This window comes from Poromitra crassiceps, assembly GCF_964638095.1.
Source record: "Poromitra crassiceps genome assembly, chromosome: 5".
Taxonomy (NCBI): domain Eukaryota; kingdom Metazoa; phylum Chordata; class Actinopteri; order Beryciformes; family Melamphaidae; genus Poromitra; species Poromitra crassiceps.
In genome coordinates, this window is record NC_139642.1 from 22,511,868 (window position 1) to 22,526,766 (window position 14,899).

Sequence of the window (14,899 nt, forward strand, 5' to 3'; positions counted from 1 at the left end):
GGCACACACACACGCACACACACACACACAAAACTAGAAACACATTCCATGCTTGGAACAGAATAGGAAGTTTAACAAAGAACCCTGTTGCTCTAAAAAGCTTTATTCTTGCTCAAGGGAAAACATACAAAATAATGTTTTGTTCGTGTCACACAGTGTTCTTTCTCAGTCCCACGTTCTCTGCCCTCTTTACGTCCAGTCAGTCCAGCACACCGACACAGTTGCAGCCGGCCACTCAACTCAACTCAGGAAGCCGTTGAGCGAGAGAGAGAGACAGAGCAGATTTGTAGAACTTGCCGCGTCCTTATCCTTTTACACGGCATCGTGTGAACAGAAAGATTTATTTTTGTACTGTTTTGTTTCAATGCTATTGATTTGTTTCCGTCCCTAGAGACAAGACAGTACTTTTTTTTTATTTACGTTAAAGACTTGATCTTTTCATCGCTTTTCTTTTCAATATCCCCTGGTTCCCCTGGGAACCACAAAGGGAAAAATATGATCAGTATCGTCCCAATATGTCAGAATGCTATTGCAGGGTCTTTCAGTGCCAGTGTCCTTCTAACTACTAAAGCAGATCCCTCTCAGTCTTCTTAAAGTCAAACTTTTTTGTGTGTCAGACCTGATCAGATAACAAAGCTCTGCTTATCTTGGTTTGCTGTGTTAGACAACCACAGAGGCAAAGAAAGTAACAAAGAGAAATTAATATTTAGCCATTTCTGGGCCATGTCAAACAGTAGTGAGAACATCAAAAGAGAGAAGAATAATGCAAAGACAGACTCTTGGTGAGTAGCTGCAAAGTTGTTCAAATTGACCCCACTGAATAAACAGCACTCTCTCATACTGTATGTCTTCAAACTGAGGGTGTTCAGGCTCAGATTAGGGGACACAGAAGAGAAGGCTTGGACACACTCTAGTCTTCATGGCCTGACAGGTTGTGTCAGTGCTTTACTAGAGATTCAGATGGATGTGATGGTGATGGAGGAGAGTGTGGAGGAGGAGAAGAACAGTCTGGATAAGATGACAGAGGAAGCCTTTTAGCTTCTTAGGATGGGTCTGAGATGTTCTTCCAGATGGAACTAGAAGTACCTCTTTGAAGACCAGCCAGTCAAATTGGATTCAACAGCATGTCATTATCTACATTTCCCAGTTTGAAGACTGTGTTAAAGGGAGATGTCTCTGGGCTGACAGTGGCACTTTCTGTCCTGAGATCAGAGATTTGCGGGCGCTTCACTGGGTCGTGTGTCACGATTTTAAGTTTTCACTTTCCAATTTGTATCAGCTTTGTCTCCAAATTGCAAACGGATCTTGTGGTAAAGAAACAAAAGTCTTCATTTCCCTCTCTCCAATACACTCACTTCTGTATCTCACTCACTTTGCTCAGCACGGCACTCTGACACCTGGCTCTCCATTGTGTTCTCAGCACAGGTTGCCACAACAAATAGTATTTATACGTGTTGATGAGTCTTAGGATGTAAAGACTTTGTACGTAGCTGCTGCACTTGTAGTTTGGCCCTCCTGTGTGGGCATTTGGGGAGTGAATGCCTGAGACTTCGCTCAACAGGTGAAGTGGACCTGGATAACAGAGAAAGTTCCCTCTGAGGTAGAATAGAGAGTTTGAGGTTGTGTCAGTACTCTATATAGACAGTCTTGCTTTCAAATGCATCTAGGTGACATGACTGTGATTTTACTCCAGTTCTGTAGCCAGTGGACAGGTTTCTCCACGCATCTATCTCCTTGCCTATCAGTCCAATGTCAGTGCAAAAGCATTCGGGTTAGCTGAGGAGCACATAAGGCTGGGAGACAGCGGAGACACAGGACAGGTTGACAGGAGACTAACCAGGCTATGAAATAGACAGGGGAGACACAGGACAGACTGACAGGAGACTAACCAGGCTATTAAATAGACAGGGGAGACACAGGACAGGCTGTGCTGCTTCCAGACTGTGGTTGAAGCTGCCCAAGTGTGACCCCATTGGTGAACTCAGTGAGAGTAGTTCTGCTGTCGCCATGTCTAAATACCATCCTCAACTATCAACATGCCCTTTGTGTTAAGGAGGGCTTAAGCTTAACTGTGCAACAATGCCCATGGCTGCTTATTCCCAGCATTTACAATGAGGAGCAGTGGTTGAGATTGATTTATTTTTAATGCTATGGAAAATTGCATTTAGACTTGTGAAAGCCAGGGCTAACCAAAGTCTGAGCTTAATATCCATGTTTCAGTTCAGGTTGACTCATATATAGAGGCGATGAAAGCATGATGAAAGCAATGCTTTTGTAAGAAATCTTAAGACATTCATATAGAAGAAGCTTAAAGAAAACTGGGTCGAAAGTTCTTCCAAATCCAAAAAGCTCATGTTTGTTTGGCAACAACACAAATAGAAGGCAAACTAAACCAATCTGACTCCTGAAACAAAAAGATGTTTGCTGACCTGCCTGGACATGTGGCCCAAAGCTTCCCTGCCATCAGCTCCTTATGATAAGTCTACCTGTGGCAATACAGGTGATTTGTTAACCTCAACTTCTACAAACCGTTCCACGCAGGCATAACTTCCAAAGTGGAAGAGACATATTACCTATATGTCTGCAGTGTCAAGAGATGTCTCATCTTAGGCAATGACCAATTTGTCTCTTATATTGTGTGCCACTTGATCATCTTTCAATTTCTGCAAATATATTTGTGTGCAAACATCTGATGATCCAAATAAGCGAGACTGGATGACGCCGTGCAGGCGTCTCCTCTAGTCTAGACTCTCTAGACAATACATGATCCAGGGATTTGACTGCAGATCATGCATGAGCTTGAGTTCCTCACACTCTAAATATCCTTAAGTAATCATCATCTAGCGATGCCTCATTTGCAATATAGTGTGCTATGCAGAGATGACAGGAGAGCTTTTCTCATAGTACATCATGCTGGCACAGCATTCCATGTTATACACTTTTTCACATCTTCCCTTGGATGTCCCTTTCTTTACTTTCTTCAAACACCTTCCACTGCAACTTCTAACATGATCAAAGAAATCAGGCCCAAACTCCTACTCAACTTGTACAATATAGACCCTTTCACGTCCTCTAATCTGCGCCTCTCAGCTCTGTCTCATTGACTTTGTACACTACAGTAGAGGAATCTTAATCTTAAGAGACTTAAAGCTGTGATAGAAGTTGGGATCGTTATATTTCTCACAAACAAGAACATTTAAGCATGTGAGTGTCTGTGTCTAGCCACTGGTGTATGTGTGATCATTATGAGGAAGCCATCGTGTGTAGGACTAATTTAAAAAAAAAAGGGAAACCGGGAAAAAAGAAGAAGTCCAAAACATAATTATTAGTTATGATTTTTGGGCTGCCAGTGTATTCAAAAGTATATTGTGTGATAACAGTATGTCCATTTTCTGGTCTTTAGGTGGCTACACTGGCCACTGGTTTATTGTGCCAGCTTACCACATGATGTAATGTTACACAACATCTGTACTATCGACAACTGTACTATCCCAACAAGTCTTTACAATATGTTTATATACGAGGCAAACTGGGCCAGAAAACAACAAATGGGCGGGGCTTCTACATATTTTCCCTGGCTACTTTATTAATATAAACCGAAGTGAAGCCAGTATCAGCGGCTTCCTTACACAATGAGAAGGAGAATGCTGCACACCAGATTCACTTGTGCAAACCAAAGAGACTTTGTCAACTTGCACAACAGAAAGCCTAAACGGAGCAGTTTTCTTGTGCGCATCTTCTTTCTGTCATCCTGAACCTGGTGAAGATGTCTGGATATGCATAATATATTTTGTAACAATCCTCATATGAAGACAGGGCAGATAAAGAGAAAATAAAAGATAATTATCTTCACATACATCTAACAGGCCTAACTAATCTCACATTCTCAACCTTGTTATTACTGCCCCCTTTTTTGTCTTTACTGCCGTGTCAATGGGCGGCAATTCTAGCACTACAATGGAACTGACCTACAAGGGTGACTGTTGTTAGACCTGAGCCCTCGCAGTTCCTTTTGACGGTTTGAACCAAAAAGATAGATAGGCTCCTGTGCCATAGCATGTTCACTTGTATGTGGACATTATCGTCTGAATGCTATATCATCAGCTTTCATTGTTTGTCACAAAGGGAACCAAAACCAACTTTATGGACAAACAAGACAAATAAGACGTGTGTTTTTATCAATTTTAGCAGGCACTTCACACACTTAATTATTTTCTTCTCTCTTAGTATCTTGCACTCACATGTAGCAATACCTATAGGATGGAGAAATTGTGTGATTCACCAGTATTTGTTAAGTGGAAGAATACATTTGATTTCCGGGTTATTGTTTCATTTTGTATTAAAAACAAAAATGCTGTATAGATTCAAAAGTATATTACAACGAAACACTTTTAGAAAAAAATATTTATTTTTACTGTTTTGTAATTTAGACACGATACTGTAGCTCCTCTATTGCCAGACTTCCTGGAAGTGCCTCTTGATAATGTATTACGACAAAGTAACTATACAATATATTGGGATTATTAGAAACTGTCACTAGCAGAGCAGTGTTGATGTTGTTATGTGAATATGGTTCAATAATAAGATTTATAAATGCTGTGCATGTGTCTTGTCTTATTTTTATTCTGTAGCTATTTCTCCATATTTCTACAAGACTGTTTGCGGATTTTGTCACCAAATCTCAGTTTTACATCAACATAATCAAATCATTCTGCTCATTGTGGAGAACTATTACTTTTCTAATGCCACTCTTATTATAATGGTTGCTGACATTATCATATAATTATAGTGTGTATGGTAATGATATATCCTTAATTATAGTGTGGTACTACACACACGTGTAACGTTAGCAGTGCGCTATCTGTCACCAAGCTTCCCACATCATGATTTCCTCCACTTCAGTCTGAATATCAGGCTAGGATGTTTTCTCAAAGTTTACCTCACATTTATTCAGAGAACGGGGGTTAATTTCCCTCGTTTGAGGGTTTGCCTGGCGTCTGGCCTTGTTTTAATCACGTCAATTGATTGCCCCTTCTCTTCACCATTATATTACGCATAACGGTAGTGGGTGCAAACGTGCATAATATCGCATTTGCTTTTGCCGACTTTCTGAAAATTTGATTAAAAGTTGCGATACCTTTGGATGGAAAGGAAACCCAGTTAATGTTTGCAGCAACAATCCTACAGGGAGAAATAGATGATAAAAGAGGCAGATTGTAATTTCTCCAGCAACAATAGCCTCAATAGAGCATAATGCAATGCAGTCACAAGATATGTTGCATATTGAGTAAGAGGCAGATTGAAAATGCTCCCCAATGAATCCAAGCAGTACTGTATATGCGAGGGATTCTGCAACACAATATGCCCCCTAAGGCACAGTAGACATATATCATCCAGTATTATGAAAGCCATAAGAGACAGATATCATGAAAAGATAGCTTGCACAACACTGCAGATAATAGCAGGAGGAGGATGTGGAGTCAGATTACTGTATAACGATCACCTCATTGACTTGTGAATGTGATTTGGTGATTTAAGAGTCACCTGATAGCCAATCAGCTGATGGCACGCATGACTTCAGTGTTCTGCCTCAATTAAGGCAATGCTCCAGAAGTAGATGAGGCAGAGGCAGGTTAGGGAAAGTTAGTTCTTGCCACACTTCCTTTTCAAGCTGATGGAGAACTTCTCATCAGAAAATGTCGAAATCAGACATTGCGGACTCACAAGTGGGTTCAGAGATCAAACCTTCTCCTCTTGTAGGTATGAGCTTGGCTCATATCTCATAGCTTGCATAGGCATGTCCGTTAGAAGTTAGAACATGATGGACCATTCATGACCTGGATGTTCTGGTCTATATGAGCACCTCCGGCTGTCTCGTCTCGGCCTAGATGTTGGCTGTTCCATAGATGGATTCCACGGATGTACCAGGGAGACATCTCCCAGTCGTACTCGTCGTCAGTCTCATCTCTCTGGAGCTGACATCTGTTTCTCTACCTGCTTCTGTCTGCTTGCTCGTCGCAGCATTGAACGGTGAACGTGGAGACGTGGCTGGCATTAGTGTGCGTTGTAGTCATAGCCTTCGCTGGCATTGCATATGACATCACTGCTGATGTCATAACGTCTCAGCTTTGATGGTGTCATATTGCCATTGTCTGGTTGGTTATGACATCATCGGTCGGGAACGTCACACGTCACGTGATGTCATAGGTCCCATTGTGATGTCATCGATGATATCACTCTCGATAGATCCAGGAATAGTTTCCAGGGACCTGGCTGGACTCAGAGGCCCAGAGTATGCCCTGGGGTTATCCATCCATCGGCGCAGAACCTTTGTAACAGAGGCAGCCATTTGATTGGCTGCCTTTGATTGAGTTTGAAAACACTTGCCTCTGGAAACGTCCTCTGGTTTGTTATTCTGTCAGGGTAGGAACAATTTTAATTTTGAGTTTAGCTACACTATAACTATAAATATGGATAGAAACTTCGATAAGACTAAATGCTTCAATTAAATTGGCTTCCCGAGCTTCGATTAGGACAAACTGAATAGTTGTTACTGATGCTGAAGCTTCCCAGACCTTTTGACTTGACAAATGTTCTACTGTGAAGAAGATTCATTGTTGCTTTTCACCGTGGTTGTCTCTGCTCCACTCCTTATTCTCTCAGACGTTACTCTGTCTCACTCCCCCCTTCTATCTCCACTACCACAACTACCGCTCCTTCATCCAGTCCTTCCTCCTGTTAATCTGCCCGCTTCTTAGATCCAACCTTGGTGCCTCTGTGGATAATGAGCATGCATGGGAATCCATGCCTTGTGGGACAACGTGGAGGGACCACTCAGCATCAGTCACATCTGCTCTGGGATCAGCATGGCTGGCAGGGAGGAGGGGGGGGGGGGGGGGGCAGACCCTTCACATTCACTCCCCAATCAGTCCTCAAGCTTTCTCACTAATTAACCAAGTCCTGTAATTCCTCTAACTCTCATGGGTCTCTAGCGTTGAGACTACTTCTGCCCTTACCATGTTTCAGAGGCTGTATGTAGGCTGTATGTAGGCTACCCAGCTTAGTTAGCCAGAGTCAACTGGTATCATACAGTATGAAACTAGATGGCCTATTAGGCATGCATATATACAGGACACTACCAACATGTCATGCTAGCTTGTCGGGAAGGGGGCTCAATAACGCTCAATAAAGTTAGGCTCAATTTTGGCAAGAGAAAAACTATTTCAAATGTCCCTTGAAAAATCCCTTGACCTCTCACGTCAAGATGTGTGAATGAAAATGGGTTGGGTTCTATACGTATAGCCACGAGTCCCCCCTTTACAGATAAGGTATCATTTTTCACAGTCTAATGCATGCTGGGCATTATGAGGCCCGGGGGCCAGAACCGGCCCTCATGATGGCAGGGCCGGTTCCAGAACAAGATGACTAGGGGTGCATCCTAGATAGGAAGGGGTGCAGATACCCGGCCATGTAAAATTGACATGTAAAATTTGACATGTACCAAATTTGACATGTTATTTTACTAAAAATAATGCATTTTTTGACCATCATTTCAAGTAGAATGATACCACCCAAGCAAGAATATTTCAAGTGTTTCAAGTGCTTTACTGAAATGTTTGGACCATATATGGCTGGGTTTCCCAAAAGCTTCTTTGCGCTAAGAAGCTAATTTAACCCTTCTTAAGGCCTCCTTAAGAAGCAAACGCGTTTCCCAATTGCTTCTTTACGAAGGCATGTGTTTCCCAAAAGCTTCTTAGCGCTAAGAAGCTTCTTTGACCCTTCTTAAGGCTCCCCTAAGAAGCCAATGAAGCCAACGTGTTTCCCGATTGCTTCTTAGCCTAAAATTATCTTCCAATTATCTTCCGTAAGAAGGCTGCGTTTCCCAAAAGCTTCTTAGCGCTAAGATGATCTTTCGTTAAGAAGGTTTTGTAAGAAGGGTCTGGGGCATTCTTAACACCTTCTTAATGACAAAACACTGGCAGATCCAGCCGCGTCAGGCAAAAGGAGATACTTGTGTCCACTGTTCCTCTTGTGTTTTTCCATTTTTCCTTTCTTTCATGCACCCTTTAGTGTTTAAAATTGGGGAAAACTTGAAAATCTCCCCTCTATGTATGGTTACTTGTGTTTTAAATGTTTTACCATAGGCTATATTCCTCTAATCAGAATGGATTCCTTTTATAATGTTGTGGATTTATATAGCACCTTTCACAGAACCCAAGGTTGCTTAAATTCTGTAGTGTTTCTCTGTTTTGTTGTATGCTGTGTATATGAAGCAATTTGAACTGCAGTCCATGTCTGAAATAAATAATGTTTAATAAAGTTTAACATGACCATGATTAGGTTATTCTACAACAGTGTTTCTCAACCACTGGGTCATGGCCCACTGGTGGGCTCAGAGTGCCATCAAGTGGGCCGCAGAGGACCTCTCACATCGAGATGGTGGACAGCTCCAGTTAAGATGCTTCTTAACACATTGAATGCCAGCCATGTTTTCATTCCTGTAGGTAAGTTGTGCCAGGGGTGTTTTTGACGATTCTGGCTCATTTTAGAACAGCCGAGGATTCTTTTCTGTTAAGAATTCATGAACAGCAATTATCTAAAAATAACTAATAGAATGTGTGCTTTCTCTGTCTAAAAGAGTTAGTTTGCAGAGTTAGTAGTTATGTAGATATTAGCCGTTGAGTACAGCATGGTTTCAGCGTCTGGAAATTTATTCAGAGATAAATGGCTTTTTGTGAAACAGTCACTTTAACCATTCATTTTTGGCATCAGTAAGACCGTCAGACATTCTAAACAATAGTTTTGAACAGTAATTTCCTCCATAACAACAGGAAACACCCCTCTCATTCAAACTCCTCCCTCCGTGTGTCTTCTCCTCCTTCCTCCTGGCTGTACAGCGGGCGTGTCAGAAGCGCTTTTGCTGCTGCCTGCCTGTGTGCCTGCCTGCCTGCTTGCCTGCGTGCGGACGCTCCTTGTGCGAGTCAAGATGGGCCGGGGAATGCGTGGGCGATGGGCAGATGTTGATTCTGGCCTTTCTGAGGTGTTTCAAAGTGTGTTTCACCTATGATCTATTTTGCAAATCGCTCTCCGCTCTCTGTGTGCTGCTGCCGGTGCGCGGCCGCTCTCAGGCAAGACAAGTCTTGAATGGATTACTGTAAAATCGCGTCGCCATTTCCTTGAATGGCTTGCTACCGCGGTGTGTGTGTGTGTGTGTGTGTGTGTGTGTGTGTGTGTGTGTGTGTGTGTGTGTGTGTGTGTGTGTTCGCGCGTTGCTGCGCGGCTCTGGGGGGAAGGGATCTCTGTCCGTTCTGTGTGTGTGTCTCGGGCTTCTGACTGTAAAATCGCCATCGAAGAGGCGGCTGCTTTTGGTCCCGTGGCTTTTGGGTCCCATGGCTGTGGCTTCTCTCGGTCTCTGTCGCCACTTAGTGGTCGGTAAAATAGATTACACACATGCTCTTGCTCCAAATAGTTATCTCAAAGATGTAAAAGGGGTTGATTGATGTCCCTCCGTCAAAAAAAAAAAATCTTTATGTAAGACGAGTTAGTCCGTCCTTGGCACTTAAGCGCTGGATTATGTAAGACGAGTTAGGTCGTCTATGGCACTTAATGTGTTAAGAACCTTCTATTTTTTTTATTTTTCTCTTCTGTTAAGAAGGCGTTTGGGAAACACTTCTTTGGAGCCTTCTTAACTCCTTAAGAAGCTTCTTAACACCTTAAGAAGCTTCTTAACTCTTAAGAAGCTTCTTTGTTGGGAAACTCAGCCAATACAATTATCTCAACCTTAAAAGGTTACATATAGGTGCCAAAAAGCCATAAAATCACATCAAAGAACAAAGAAAAACAACAACTATAATTCAAGTTTAAACAGTAAGTGTGCAGCTGTAGCATTTTATTTTTTATTTTTTTTTAACTTTTCAACTGAGCATGCAGACAATTAAAATAAGGGTGCAATGCATGCTTTTGCACCCCCGTAGAACCGGGCCTGCATGATGGTTCTGTCCGGCCCGGCAGGTCTGGAACAAACCACACCATTTGACTTATGAAGCTAAAAAATTGAATGAGATGACCTAAATTGGCTGTTTGGAGTGATTTTTAATATATGCTCATAAATGCTGAAGAATAAGTGCACAACATGTTTTCTATCATTTAAATCTCGTGATAAAAGTAGAGGTTAGGCCTACAGGCATGATGGCATTTTTTGGGGCCCCCGGCAACAATCTGAGATTCTCATGTAGCCCCCCACGAAAAATAATTGCCCACCCCTGCTCTAATGGGTCATTTAAACAAAATGCAGTGGGGTTTTACATTTTACATCTGCATGTATACATGTGTGTGACGCTGCTTAATGTAACTTAAATTCTGGGAATTTAAGTTACATAAATAAGAAGACCTTGAAGTTGCGCAGAGAGAGAGAGCGTGCGTGTGCGTGTGTGTGTGTGTGTGTGTGTGAGAGAGAGAGAGAGAGAGAGAGAGAGAGGGAGAGGGAGAGGGAGAGGGAGAGGGAGGTGAGACGAGACACGAGAGAGAAGTCAAACAACGGCTACAGATCAAAGCCATCATTTCCCCGTGAAAGCCTCGGACTGAATGACGAGCCGCTGTCGGAGCGCTCACCTTACATCAGAAGATGAAATACCTCTTTGATTGGGGTTAGCTGCTCCATTGACCGGCCGCATGTTAGCTCAGTGTGAGCGTGAAGTCGGCTGGAAATGAACTCTGAAGATACACCGGGGCGCTCCAACAACAATCGGCAAGATTCGGCACTTTTATTCCATTCCCATATTATGAGAAGTGTCAGCTCGCAGAATCTCTATATGGACGACTGATTCTCAGTAAGTGATTCACTTTTTCTGAGACATTGCTGGATGCCTCACAGCTGGAAGTAGGCTGGGCAGTGGGCACGATAGCCTACTCAACAGTCAGCAGTCATGCTTTTACTCATCACCTACAGTATAGTAGCTATTAGTAACTTTATCTTTTAAGATATCGCTATGATTTGCATAGCCTATAATAATATCTGTAGAATGTGTGGCACTTTTGTGTTTCCTTTCAACTGTTAAGAGATGGAATTTTGATTTCAAAGGGCCCAAATCCTTAAAAGGGCTTTATAGTTTTAAATTGTGAGGTGTCCCCATTCATTCTATAATTTATAGAATAATATTTATTTATATAATATTTAATATTATTTATTAAAAACAAGTGTCAAAAACATGTCATCTATCTCACGCATGACAAATATGCATGGCCCAAAGACTCAGTAAGGAACACAATTGGAAAATAAAGTTGAAAAGTTAGTAAGCATTATATCCAAAATCCACATATTTTAAACTGGAAAACACAATGGCTATCTTTCTGTGGAAATGAATGACATCCACAAGGCTAAACAGTTAGGCTACTGCATTGAGGAGTGCTTTGCGTGGAATGCTCCTGTAAAGTATAATGGACAAAGAATGAGAGTGGCATGGGCCCTGTGAGCATGTCGTTAAACGGTGCAGAATGATGGAGAAAAAGAGGTTCAGTACAAGATGCATTTGAGATGAAGAAGTGGAAATATGCAATAAAAAGTCAGACAGTATGGGCAAAACATAGAAGAGTTCCGCTCTGTACTATAGCCTACTTCAAACACTGACTGGTCGGTCTAATTCTTAGGATTTGGGTCAAGGCCTGTTGTGATTATCCGGCTCTTTCAGCCTGTTCCTACTGTACGTTGGGTCCTCAAGACAAAAAAATAAATAAAAAATTGTGCAATCATTGTAATTGGCAGTGGTGGTGGCACTGGTGGCAGTGGCATTCTTTGTGACAGTAATGGTGGTGGTGGAGTTTTTGGTGGTCTGCTGAGACCCCTGAAGCAACTGTCCACTGTGTCACATGACTGCGGGGGGGGGGGGGGGGGGGGGGGTGAGCAGCAGTTAAGAAGTAAGATTTAATAAGGAAGCAGAGGGGGCGTGGCAATGAGAGAGATGAGGGGAGTTAAAGAGGGAGGGAAAAGTCAATGTCTTTTGCTTAGCTGTTGCAAAGACATACTTTATATATTTAGGATTTATATTTTAGGAACATTATCATGATATTATCCATATATTCTATTTTATTTTTTACATATTTGAAATACTGTCAACAGGATTTTAGAGGACAGGATTATCACAATGTGGTTTACATTGACCAGTTTAAGGGATTTGATGTTGCAATCCTCTGTGCCGTAATCCAGCATGAGCATTCATACAGAAGCCTAATTCAGATGTTGAAAGAATGCACACAAACACAGATTAAAGTATAAACAACAACAACAAACAAGTAGCCTATATCAGTCGAAATGGGGCCAGAGCCTGCTCTCTCTTTCTGTGTGTGTGTGTGTGTGTGTGTGTGTAGGTGTGTGGGTGGGTGTGTGGGTGTTAGGTGTGTGTGTGTGTGTGTGTGTGTGTGTGTGTGTGTGTGTGTGTGTGTGTGTGTGTGTGTGTGTGTGTGTGTGCATGCATACGTGCATGTGTGTGTGTGAGTCTGTGTGTGTGTGTGTGTGTGTGTGTGTGTGTGTGTGTGTGTGCATGCCTGTGTGTGTATGTGTCTATGGTGTATGTGTGTTTGCTTCATCGCGCGCGCCTTATTATACTAGTGAGATTATTTATATTGATCAATTTCAGACAACCCCATTTGAATCCCATGGTTGGGAAAGCCTGCTTTTTCTTCTTCTGAACTGATAGGACGACTAATTGTTTGTGTTAGTTTGTGTATTTGTGGAAAAATAAACAAATAAATAAATAAATAAATAAATAAATAAATAAATATATAAATAAAAGTTTGTATGTCAGTCTCTCTGCTGCCATCTGCTGCAGACATGTTTCCGTTTTTGAGCGGAGGATGAGGAAGTGGGTCACATGCTTGAATTACCCATTTTGCAGGGTTGCATGCATCAATGCCAAGAAATTGCATTAGGAGGGAGACTTCTGCCCAGCAGACACAGAGCTACCTCTGGAGGATGGAGGCGGAGCCAGGCCGCACAGAGGAGAACGGACGCACTGACGCCATGGCCGGAGAACCCCGCTCCGCCCCCTGCTCCAGCCTGAAGGTAGACCACTTCAGTGTTCCACCTTTTTCCCTTGTTGATGTTGTGGGTGTGTGCGTGTGCATGTAGTGTGTTTGTGTGTGTGGAGGGGGAAGGTGTGTGGGTGTGTAACTGTGTACATTTGCGTGCATGTGTGTTGCTTGTATGTGTGTGTCACAGAGGAGATGCATTGTTACCTTCTCCTCTGCAGCGTGAAGGCAAAATGCTATGTAACGATTGAAATGGATCATGCTTCTAATAATCCCCACTCCATACTGGCATCTTCACCAGTAAGAGGACTTCAGAAGGCTATATAATATATAGATAGCCCTTGGGGGATCAACAACAATCAGATATTATACTGATGATATCAACAAAGAGAAGATGTGTATAACAATGAAGAGTCTGTGACATAAGCCTCCATAAAAGCCTTGTGTTCTGCTTCTTTTGGTTTCTTCAAATTTGGCTCAAACGTCCACTTGGACTCAAGGATGAACTGATTAGATTTTGGTGGTCAAAGTTCAAGGTCACTGTGACTGCATGTCTGTTCCATCAAGGAAGGGGGGCTAGGTAAAAGGGGCCATGGGTAGGGGGAGTGGCTAGGGGGTGTGTGGGTGGTGGGAGGGGGTGTGGTGAGGCAAAGGTGCGGGGCTAGGAACAAGGGGCCATAGCTAGGGATAGGAAGGTCCTAGAGAGTCGGGGTTTGAGGGGTGGCTTGGGGGATTGTCTAAGGGGATGTGGTTTGTGGGAGGGGGGTGTGATCAGTAAGAGGGCGGGGCTAGGGAAAATGGGCTGTAGCTAGGGATAGGAAGGTCCTAGAGAGTCGGGGTTTAAGGGGTGGGTAGGAGCAGTGGCTGGGGAGATGTGGTTGGTTTAGGGGTAGGAGTAGGACCATATTGCAGTGCAGTACCCAGCCAGCCACTGCCTTTGTATTACTGCATAACTGTGCCAATTCACTCAATGCATCAAAGAGACTGCTCAGATGTCCTCCTCATACGGTTGCATATTTTCCATAGTTTGAAATCTGATATTGAAACAAGCAACAGCAATCGACGCTTCCTACTAGCTAATGCATCTACAGCTCCCATCTCATCACACTGTGTGCAAACATGGCTGATGTCTTGGTGGTCTTAAGGAGTGGAAAGTCATGTGGAGTTCATGCTTCCTTTTTGATTCCTCCCACCTTGAGTAACCTTTTAACTCAAAGGGCCGCCAATCGGCTGAAAGCATGTCTGCTGCCAACAACATGAAAGTTAGCCAGTCTCAGATTTTCCAGATGGAAGTTAAGCAGCTTATAATAAGACAGTCTCCTGTGCCAGGACAGGCTAGAAAGACTGATTTCTTCTCAGGGTTGTTTGGTTCCCTGACCAGGACATGGCACAGCTCTGACCTGCTGATTGTTTCAACTCTAATCCTGTGCTAAACAATGTGATTCTCTGCTTTTGTGACTTCTGCCAATAAGGCTGAGAGAGTTTAGAAAGTACAGTATGAGGATGTGGAATTATGGAAATATATTTCATAATTAATTGTATGCAAATATGAAATCAATTTGATGCTTTGAAGGCACATAATCTTACTCTTATGATTGGAGAGCTGTCTGTTTGTCTGTTTGTCCGGCCGCAGTTGGCGCACCGTTGCTCCGATTGCCGCCAAAGTTTGCCAAAAAATAACTAAAAAACACCCACGGGGGGCACTACAGCGATATTTTACATTTCTATAGGCCTTCACACTCATTGTGAAATCATCAGCATCCCTTCCCTGCTTCCCATTGATGATTTAATTGATGTCACTTGAGTGACATCACTGATGACATCACAATTGCTTGAGTGACAGTGACATCATGATGGATCCTGGGGAGTGAGTGAG

The 14,899-nt window shown here is 42.8% G+C and overlaps 1 protein-coding gene across 1 annotated transcript in view; it reads left to right on the forward strand.

Moving 5' to 3' along the window:
* Window positions 1-12,967: 12,967 nt before the first annotated feature.
* slco1c1 (solute carrier organic anion transporter family, member 1C1) overlaps window positions 12,968-14,899 on the forward strand; it is a gene marked incomplete at both ends in the record, with an annotated part of 28,243 nt that continues 26,311 nt past the window's right edge. The window contains one exon of the mRNA XM_083636581.1: window positions 12,968-13,057. Within this exon, the coding sequence (XP_083492707.1) occupies window positions 12,968-13,057 (90 nt within the window). The remainder of the gene's footprint in view (window positions 13,058-14,899) is intronic.